Raw genomic sequence first — 10931 nt, 5'->3', positions numbered from 1 at the left:
AATCGTAGGTGATTCAGTAAGATGGTACTTGAGGCGTGTGGAGCAGTGGAATCGTGTGTTGGTGTTCGGATCAGGGGCGCACAGGTTCAAAGCATGTCGTTGTGTCCCTGGGCAAGACACTTCACCCCAAATTGCTCCTGTGGGGATTGTCCACAGTATTGAGTATGTTAGACACTTTGGATAAAAGCGTCTAACAAGTAATGTAATGTAATGAATAGGTTTTGAATAGCTTGTCATACTGTTCAAACAGGTCTGTTTAGCTGAAATTAAAGTGCCTTGCAAGCAGTTTTCAGACAAGGCATTTTGAGTATACCTGAACTTTTAGGATTTGAGAGGAAATACACTTATGGCATAGGTTGACCAAAAAAGAAAAGAAAGAATGCATAATTAGTCATTAAAAAGTAACATTTTGAGTTTATACAGTAATGGGGATTTAAAACAGTTAGTGGCCCATATGTTGAAGTTGCAGGGCTATACAGTGGAAAATGAAAATACAGGCTGCATAGTCCCCACCATCAAAGAGCAGAACTTCGAGGTTTGGTGGATAATCTACACTGGTTGAATGCCTGGCCAACCATGTGTGTGAGCGATTGTGTGTGTTTGTGGTTTCCTTGAAGTGTGAATGTACATGCACAGGAACAGCCTCTATAGATCATTACAAGCTTTTCCTTGAATCAGTGAAACGAGTTAGACATGTAGTTTCCAAGATTAACAAAATGCAGTCAAGCTTTCATTTGAGTTTTTAAAGGAGGTAGACAAGCCCAGCATTGAGAAAGCATTCTCTCTTTATTTGACAATTTCCTGAATTACCACAATAATGTTACGAGTCAGACCTGTACTGTCACATTTTCAACTGTCACTCAACCACACAATCAAATTGACACACTTCCTGTTGTTTTGTATCTCCGCCTCAATCTGTCGGTCACCGTGATAATGCTGTTATAAGAAATGTCCCTCTGGGACCAATCAGCAACTGGTGGTGTGATTGTTAAACTCCTCCTACGCCATTGTCTTAAAGAGGTAGTCTGTCATGCGCCCAGCCTCCAGGTCACAGGAGAGACTGGCAGAGCAGAGGTGACTGAGGATGACACTCACTGGAGTATGAAGGGCCTTTGTTGTTTCACATATGACTTCATGTTGATGCCTTCTTTGCTTCGACTGGTGGTTCATTCAGTGGTGATCCTCTTGGGGCAAGACCTCTTAGCTATAGTTACCCCGGGGTCAATCTAAGATCATACCATCTATATGACAAAAAGAGGAGCTTTAGCCTTGTACCATACCTGAACGGTGTCAAACTTTGTCAAAGAAACAAGGAACAGAGGTGTGTGGTAGGGATACATGTGTAATTCATTGCATTACCTTTAATGGTGGCTAGGCCCAAAATGCAGATAAAGTACATCAAGTTATCAAGAAGTATAACAAGAAATAACATATAGTAAGTGTTGGCTAGTGAATATTAGTGACAAAGTTTCACTGTCAGTTGAAACACTTTCCTGTATATCATATGAATGTTTTCAAGTCTGTGTCTATTTGAACTTTGTTTGTCTTCCGTTTAAAACTTTTTTGAATGATTGTCCAAAAGTAAAGTGAAATTGACGGATGCTTCATAGATGTTTGGGGACATGTGTCTGTGTCATCACAAAAGAATACACAAAATATGACTACTAGTATACTCGTTTTGTGTTCCTGAAATGGACTTAGTATGCCCAAATACTATGCCATATCTTTTTCTAACATGAGACAAAGAACCAACTGTTGTTATCTTGATTGTTGACTCTAACAAAGAGGACAAGGTGTGGTTTCCCAGTTATCTGAACATCTGTGGCCTTCAAGTTCATTCACTTTTATTAGTGTGTGTAATTTTCAGTTAAATATTAACCTCACAATGAAACCAGTTTCCTTTGTGTTGACACAATCTCACATTCTTACAAGGTGCTCACCAGCCGCAAAGTATAAATGTAGTTTTTAATTCTTTTTTTCTATCTCTCACAGATGCAGCCTTTAAATGCAGCTCCGATAGGCTTGAGTGTGGGAATGGGAGGTGCATCACCAACAGGTGGATATGTGATGGACATGACGACTGTGGTGATGGAACTGATGAACTGCCGGCAACCTGCGGTAAGATATTTAATCTGAAGGACGTGTAACGTGAAGTTAAATACATGTGAAAGCCAAAGCCACTGGGATTATTTTCGCTATCCATTAGTCTGCCAATTATTTTTATCAATCAATTGTTGCATAGAAGAGATAGTAAAAAGTAATATAGTATTTGTTTAAGGCAGTGAAAATGCTTTACAACTTAAAAAAAAATTCTGAATAGTTTATTGATTTTATTTTCTCTGAATTCACTAACAGATAAATTAACAAATTGTTACACTACTCAATATATATCAAAGAAAACAAACAAAGAACCATTATCTTGACCTGCTCATTACATACAATTTTATGAGGCAGTAACACAACAATAAAACCAATGTATGCAACAATAGTTTCATTAATCTTCAGGGTTGTTCAGTTTTACAATATGCTCTAGCTGCAGTCACAGGCCTTATCTATTTGTTTACACATGAGAACATTTCAGTCATACTTCCTGTTTCTATCCGCAGCAACCAAAACATGTCAGCAGACAGAGTTCAACTGCGGCGGTGTCACGAACCAGTGTATCCCGCTGTCCTGGCACTGTGACGGCCGAGCTGAATGTCAAAACGGAGCTGACGAGAAAAACTGCTGTAAGTTTTATGTATAATTATTTCATAGTTTTTTACAACATACTTAAACACTTAAAACAATACCAATATAACTGATAAAAAGAGTCAGGATTTTGTAACCTTCAAACAAAAAGAATATACCATATTCATTATGAGCTTTTACTATACAATAAAGTTATTTATAAACCATATCTAAATAGAAACTACAACATTTGTTTGAGACAAATAATATATTAATATACGGTATATATTAAATCAAATTGCATTTTAAAGAATGGAATGGAAAACAAAATGTGTGTGGGACGTTAACTGAAACCAATACTATTTATTTAACTTTACAGCAAAAGAAACATACTAACAAACAAAACAAGAATATTTTAATGATGTATTAGAAACAAATATGAGGTTATTATAACAATAGATAACTACATTTTTGGTTTGTTTTTTGTGTAATTTTCACACGTCTCTTCTCTCCCCTCTCCACAGCGGCCAAACAATGCAGCGCCAATGAGTTTCAATGTGCCAACGGCCAGTGTGTATCCAGCACTTTCGTTTGTGACAAAGACGACGACTGTTCAGACGGCTCAGATGAGGCTTCCTGCCCCAAACCCACCTGCAGCACCCAGTCCTTCCAGTGCAACAACTCAGTGTGTGTGCCCAGCTTCTGGCGCTGCGATGGAGACAAGGACTGTGCAGACGGGTCGGACGAGTGGCCGCAGAACTGTGTGGGACAGCACACAAAGAAGCCAGCCGTGCACTGTGGCCTTCACGAGTTCCAGTGTGCTAATGGGGATTGTATCCACAGCAGCTGGAGGTGTGACATAGCAGATGACTGCCAGGATCGATCAGACGAGGTCAACTGCAGTGAGTGCATTTTTTGCGCCATCTACCCCTCTGCAAATCTGTTTCCTCTGATAAATCTTCTCTGATATCTTTCAATTAGATAGAAAACAGTGTTTGACAGATTCAGCCTATTTTGCTTGGTCCGTTCATGATACGTCAGCGAGGATTTCTACTACTCATTCTGAGTCATCTATTTCTCCTTCTCATTTCTCTATGTCTTATTCCTCTGTCTAATTTTCTTGTTTTCATTCATTTGTCTTCTTTTTCTAGCTCGTCCCACTTGTCGCCAAGATGAGTTTCAGTGTAGTGACGGTACCTGTATCCATGGCAGCCGCCAATGCGACAAACATCCCGACTGCAGCGACCTCAGTGATGAGAAGGACTGCCCCACAGGTGACTGTCCTACCCACTCACTTTGTCCAGATGCTAACACTTTCATACTTAAGATCCATGGAAAGGTCGTTACATTTTGAGCCTTTCAATTGACACTCATGTTCTTGTCCACAGAAAATGTATGTGAAGGCCCCGAAAAGTTCAAGTGTGACAGCAGGGAGTGTATCAGCATGGACAGAGTGTGCAACACACAGAAAGACTGCAGTGACTCATCCGATGAAAGTGTTCAGTGTGGTAAGAGAAATCCTATTTTACCATCCAACCAACAGTTATTGATCATCACACAAAGAAGTGTCCTAAAAAAAAGGAATGTTGGGTATACACTTAAGCTCCATTGATGGTAGTATAAACATTTGAAAAAAGGGAATCTACATCACGGCCTGGAAAATATGATTGGAGCAGCTAGCCAAGTAGCGCCGGCTGAGTGGCCTAGATAGTTTGTGGTTTCAATTAGTTAGTTCACCGTCTACTTGAGCTACCATTAGGAAAATGGTTGTCATGAATTTTGTGTGAGCTCTGTATATCTGCATTTCCACAGGCATTAACGAATGTTTGACTGCAAATGGTGGATGCTCACATTACTGTACGGACCTTAAGATTGGCTACAACTGCTCCTGCCGTGCCGGATACAGACTGATGATGGACAAGAAAACCTGTGAAGGTGAGAGAAGGAAGTTTGATGATTCAAATGTTTCTGTTTTTCAAGGTGTACAGTGCATTATGCTATACTTCTATATCTCAATTTGCCATTTGACCTTCTGTCCCTCTGCCTGCAGACATTGATGAATGTGCCGAGCCCGACACCTGCAGTCAGAAATGCATCAACCTGCCCGGCAGCTACAAGTGTGATTGCCAAAAGGGCTATGAGATCGACCCTGCGAGCAAGACATGTAGGGCCGAAACAGGTAATGTTTAAAAGAAAGAAAAAAAAGTCAAAAGTAGCTGTTTTTTCTTAAAAATGACCTTTACATCTCTAGTGCTAAAACATGTTTTCATCTTTCCTCCTCTGTGTCCTCCAGGCAATGTGCCAACCCTCTACTTCACCAATAGACACGAGGTGAGGAAGATCACGGTGGACCACAGAGAGTACGTCCGTCTTATTCCCCAGCTGAAGAACGCAGTAGCTCTGGACATAGACATGCCAAACAAAACAATCTTCTGGTCAGACATGTCTCTAAAGAAGATCTACAGGTTAGGAACAACTTTAAGGATCTGTTTCTGTGTCTCTGTGGTTCATTAGAGGGGAGGACTCTGGTGACTTATGTTCTTATCATTAGGCTTGTTCTCCAGTATAATTCATCCATAACTCTATACTACGTTTGATTTGTAAGCGATATCTGTCTCTTAAGTAAACCTTTTCTCTTTCCCAACAGCTCCAGCTTAGATGTGGCCGGTAACTCCTCTCACCACACCGTAGTCATTGGCAATGAGATTGAGGCCCCAGATGGCATTGCGGTGGATTGGATCCATGGTAACATCTACTGGACTGACAGTGTTTTGACGACTATCTCTGTGGCAACGATGGACGGCAGCAAGAGGAAGACCCTGATCACAAATAACCTCCAAAAACCAAGAGCCATCACAGTCGACCCTGTAAATAAGTAAGTGACAGTTTTGGGTTACAGGTGGGGGGAAAGACTTGTGAAATCCCTTTTCGATTCAGTTTCACAAACCCATACCATTATTTTGCCCTTATTTGTTCTATTATATCCAGCTCTGTCTTTATGGTCTATTTAATCTGACAAAAAAGAAATAGCTACATAAGAAAATCTCAACGGCTTGCAGAATGAAGTGTAATTGTGTAACAGAGGTGTTACAAAAAATGATAATAATGATTCAAAAAGGGGATGCCAATACATTTATCACACTTTTAACAAGATTTATTTGATTGTGTTGGGCCATATAAAACCACTACCTCCTATTTCTAGTAATGACCGTCTGTTTGATCTTCCTTCATGTACTTGATTTGCTGGAATAAATGTATGTTTTGGATTTTTTTGTAATTAGTTTTAATTATTTTGTTTGTGTTCTCTTTAGCTTCATGTACTGGACAGACTGGGGAGACGTGGCCAAGATAGAGAAGAGTGGGTTGAATGGAGCGGATCGCGTTGCCTTAGTAACAGATAACATCATGTGGCCCAATGGCATCACCCTGGGTAAGCAGAGTGTCATAAATGCACTAAATGAAAACCAATAACTTCTAAATCAAACAAATATCTATAAAACGTCTTATTGTGTTTCTCTCTGGACAGACATAGTCAACCAGCGTCTGTACTGGGTCGACTCCAAGATGCACACTTTGTCCAGCATCGATGTAAATGGAGGGACGCGACGCACTCTTATTTACAGCGAGGAAACGCTCCCCCACCCCATGTCTCTGACAGTCTTTGAGGTCAGTCATGCAGTCACACTCACAAAAAGCATCTAAAATAGGATTTGCAAATGTCAATATAGAAGCGTATCTTAAAGATGACTATATGAATCCAAGTTTTTTCTTTGCATCATTATTGTTGGATGATTAATGATTGATTTGACATATTGATCCAAGCGTGTCAATCATTCTTTCCTTGATAGCCATCGTATTAATTCAATCCTTAACTTAAAATAAAAAATGTTTTAAAAAATGTGCCTCCGTGGTTCATAAACTTCATACACAAATGACCAATTTAGTTATTCCCATACATCAAATCAGTAAATGAGTAATCAAGTCCATGCATGGTGAGCGTTATCCAGCTGAAACGGTTTGGAAATACAAAGCCAGAGCTCAGTGCCCTTAACTTCCTCTTGATCTGGATCAGTATTGCTAATTCTTAATCAGTCTTTGTTATTATTATGCATTTGTAATCATTTAAAATGGGAATATTGTTAAACTGTTTACTCAAATGTCATTTATCTTTTAAATAGGAGAAAGTGTATTGGACAGACATGGCCAACGGTGCAGTTTACAGTGCCAACCGCCTGACAGGAAGTGACATCACTCTGCTGGCAAAAGACCTTGATCAGCCGGAGGACATCGTTCTGTACCACAGCCTCAGGCAGCCTCAAGGTACAGAAACACCACTGAATCTGAGAGATGACGTAACAAACACAATGTTATGGCCATATTGTGATTTTTAATGCTTCTGGTACCCACTTTTAGGCAAAAACTGGTGCAACGAGAGTAACAGTATAAACGGAGGATGCGAGTTTCTGTGCCTCCCTGCTCCTCTGATCAACCAGCGCTCACCGAAATACACCTGCGCCTGTCCTGACAACATGACCATGGCACCTGACATGAGAAAATGTGTGACAGGTAGGTGTCCCCTACACATGGCAGTTTAAATAAAGTGAATTTGAATGTGGAATCATTACAGTAACCCTTTGATTTACTTTCTCAGTATCCCCAGTTGCACCTCCTACAGATAAAAAACCTGCTGCACCGCTCCCGCCCAAAGCTCCAACCAAACCTGCTCCTCCCAGGCGAACTGTTCCTACCACTGCTACAACTACCACCAGACCTACCCAAAAACACACAACTATCTCATCTAACCAGCCCACACAGGAGCATGTTGCTACTGCTCAAGGTACAGGAAGGGATTCTGGATAACTGCTGAAAAAATGCAATGTTTGTTGAAGTGATAACTGCAACAGTCTAGAAACTCACATCCAAGTGCTTCATTTTCCTTATTCTATTGCAACATAGTAAAGGAGACGCTATACGAAGGTATAAAAGGGAACCTGGGTTTAAAGTGGATTTGGGACGAATAATGTATTCTGTAGGTCGTTTGTTAGCGTTTAGAAAGTGTTAGGATCCAAAATTAAGAATTCTTGCCATTTCAGCCTCAAAAAGCATGACTGTAGTCTTATTTGAAGGTTGTTTGTAGCCAGGTAACATACAGTATACTACTCTCATATAGGCCTTCAGTAAATATTAGGCATATCCATCAACCAATTGACTTAGCTTAGCATTAAAAACAGGAAACAGGGGCCATCGCTCTGTTTAAAACCTTCAAAATCAGCATCCCTAAGACGCACAAATTAACACACAATATCTAAATTGTTTTAAGTCGTAACTTTACAGAGATTGTGTGCTTATCTGCTATTTCAGGTAACAGATTGGTAGCCTCCCCTGAAGAAGCCACTTCCTCCCATCCTATGGCTCTCTACGTCGTGTTGCCAATACGTAAGTTCCACATTTCAGCTCTTGATGGCTCACACACACATGCAAATCCAAAGTGCGGTTTTCTCTGCACTCGTATTATTTCCCCTGAACTCGTTGACGTGACCTTCCACTCCTCTTTTGCTCTGCAGTCGTTATGTCTCTGCTGTTCTTTGGAGCAGTTTTTCTCTGGAGAAACTGGCGTCTGAAGAACACCAACATCATCCACTTTGATAATCCAGTGTACCAGAAAACCACTGAGGATGAGCTACACATCTGCTCGAACAGCTCTGAAGGTTACGTTTATCCTGCGGTATGTTCACTTTGATGCTAGATCACTTTATTGTTTATATAATAGTCTCTAAAATAAACTGTAAGTGTATTATTATACAGCTGTACTTATTCAATGTTTTTACTTTTTCTGCAGAGGCAAATGTTGAGAATGGAGGACGTGGATGTTGCTTGACCCAAAGATAAAGAAGACAATTGCTTTTTTTTATGTCATTTTTTCTGTTGCTAACATGAAGCAACAAAAGGCCATTATTTTCTGCTGCTGCTGCTTCTTCTTAGCAGCCTTTGCTTTCCCCCCTCCAAGTGAGCTCATGTTGTTGCCTCTGTCTCTGATCTCAGCACTGTGCCGTCCAAGTCTGAAGAAAGGAAAAAATTAACTCTCTTTGAAACATCATTATGACAAAAATAGAGCAGGACTCCAGGAAAACATTAAGTCAGACCACAACATGGTTTAAAAAATGAAAGACTAATGCATTCTTTCATGTTCTTATTCCCAGAGCCATGACTCTTTTGAAGCTGAAAAAGTCTTACTTTGCCACCAGCACATTGCCTCACTTTATTTAATATACCGATGACACAAGTCACACATTCTGCAAGTTTAACTTGAAAACTAGACCCCTACTCTTTTAACACTCATATGTGCCTTCCATCTGTACTCTAGTAATCTAGAAAAGTGTATTGAATGTATATAAATGCCTTAAAGACCAGAATACTCTCCAAACTAGTTTCTGCTTTAATTAATGCCTTAATGCTGAAGTGTTTAGCACCGTAGCCTTTCCTCCTGTGTACAGTGTTGCACATTTAGTTGGCTCCTATATCAGAGGCATTTTTCTTGAGCATCCATCGTGTCTCAAATGGAAGTTCAATTTAAATCAGGACTGTTGTGTTTTTTTTCCTCTTATGACCCCTCTTCAACAAGGTAGCTGAATGTGAGGGAGTTATAGATAGTTTACATTGTAAGTGAAAAAGCTGCTGAGTTTTTTGAAGTCAACCAAAGTGAAGAAAGTTTTCTATTTTAAATGAAGATACTGTAGTTGAGTAAAAAGGTTATGTCTAATAACACTGTATATAAATAATAAATAATGTAAATATTTTTGTAAAACTCTCTTAAGTTTACTCTGGTGTTGCCTTTTTACATTTGTAAATGTGAATCAAGAAATGTTATACACATGTAAGAGATTGTTTTATTTATTTATGGAAATATGCAAGATTTTTTTTTTGATTGTTGTCATCTGGCTATAAATACTTTAATACTTTATTTTGGAGCCTACCTTGGTGTATTGTTTAACTAAGCCAGTCCAACCGTTGCATTGTAAATATGTTATTTAACGTATGTTCGACCAAGTTAATTTAAATCAGTCAATCCTGCAGCGTAGTGCTGCACGTTACAGAGAAATGTTAAGAAGCTGTCTTTTTCCTTACACATGTTTGTTTGTTCTTCAGTGACAAGTCTTACATAATTTATTTTGCTTCTGTTTTTCTGTTACTATGACGTCATTTTCAGTGTGAGATTAAGGCACATACTGTGCAGAATACAATGTTTAATGGTCTGCACAAATGTAGGTATGGACAGATATTGATGTGCACAAACAGCCTGCTTGTCAATTCACATTGCTTTGTTTGTTTGTTCATTTTTAAATAAAAGAAAAAAACATCTTTAAAACATATTTTTCTCTTTAATGAACTTTGGTTTTAAAGGTTGTAAAATGACTAAACTAGGACATGTCAGAAAAACAGTGTTATCCTATCCAGGCCTGATGATTAGATTATATTAGAACAGGCAATCTCTGATCTCACTGAATGTCTTAAAAAGCTCTTCACTGACAAAGCTGATTATTCCTGGTGCAATGGATGTCCATGAAACCTGTTTATCGTCATGTTGCCTGGAGACGTTGCCATCGCTCCCTATCTGCACCACAGTACATATGCAGAGGGGTGAGTGCTTACAGTAAGTGTCTCACCAGCAGCCTTTAGCTTAAGAGCAGATTTGTTATTAGATGATGGGGAATTGTATGTTCCTGATCCTGAGGAAGGATAAACAAATGTGTGTAATGTCATTTGAATCCTTGCATGCTGGTTACACCCAAGTTGGTTTTGTTTAAACAGAAGGCAATGCGTTTAGTGGCATTAATAGTGTCTCTTTGCTTTTAAATCATTTCCAAATATAAGAAAATGGGCACATATAGACAGCTAATATACTCACACTGTCCTTCTTTCCTCACAAGACACAGAGGCATGTATATGGCTCAATTAGAGATCAATGTGCACACAGTGAAGGTTTGACCCAGGATGACAACCACCTGTTTGCATATGAAATGGAAAAATGTTTTGCTGATGACTTGGTGTTATTTGATTTTGGTCTGGCCTTGGGTTTGGAGAAGATGTCATGATCAGTTTCCCTTTTTCGGTTATGTTTCCTTATTTGCTAAAGATAAATGAAAGACTGAAGTCAAATGTAACCAGTCAAGTGAACAGAGAGACATAAGGGGGCTGAATAGAATAGAGAGGCATGACGCAGCCATGAAAGCTGAGAACCAGCATACATCCTCTCACTAATC

At 39.4% G+C, this 10931-nt stretch overlaps 1 protein-coding gene across 1 annotated transcript; it reads left to right on the top strand.

Moving 5' to 3' along the window:
• Positions 1 to 1932: 1932 nt before the first annotated feature.
• ldlrb (low density lipoprotein receptor b) lies at positions 1933 to 10030 on the top strand (the record flags this gene model as incomplete). The annotated part of the gene is made up of 17 exons (XM_010768692.1): positions 1933 to 2118; positions 2607 to 2729; positions 3195 to 3572; positions 3822 to 3944; positions 4059 to 4178; positions 4483 to 4605; positions 4721 to 4849; positions 4964 to 5135; positions 5318 to 5545; positions 5982 to 6100; positions 6197 to 6336; positions 6849 to 6990; positions 7084 to 7236; positions 7322 to 7507; positions 8032 to 8106; positions 8235 to 8395; positions 8510 to 10030. Coding segments are annotated over 17 exons (2597 nt in total), but the record flags the coding sequence as incomplete, so codon positions are not given.
• Positions 10031 to 10931: the final 901 nt, after the last annotated feature.

This window comes from Notothenia coriiceps, unplaced genomic scaffold (assembly GCF_000735185.1).
Source record: "Notothenia coriiceps isolate Sejong01 unplaced genomic scaffold, NC01 NC01_scaffold00005930, whole genome shotgun sequence".
In the NCBI taxonomy this organism is placed as follows: Eukaryota; Metazoa; Chordata; class Actinopteri; order Perciformes; family Nototheniidae; genus Notothenia; species Notothenia coriiceps.
This window is presented reverse-complemented; position numbering and strand designations above follow the sequence as displayed.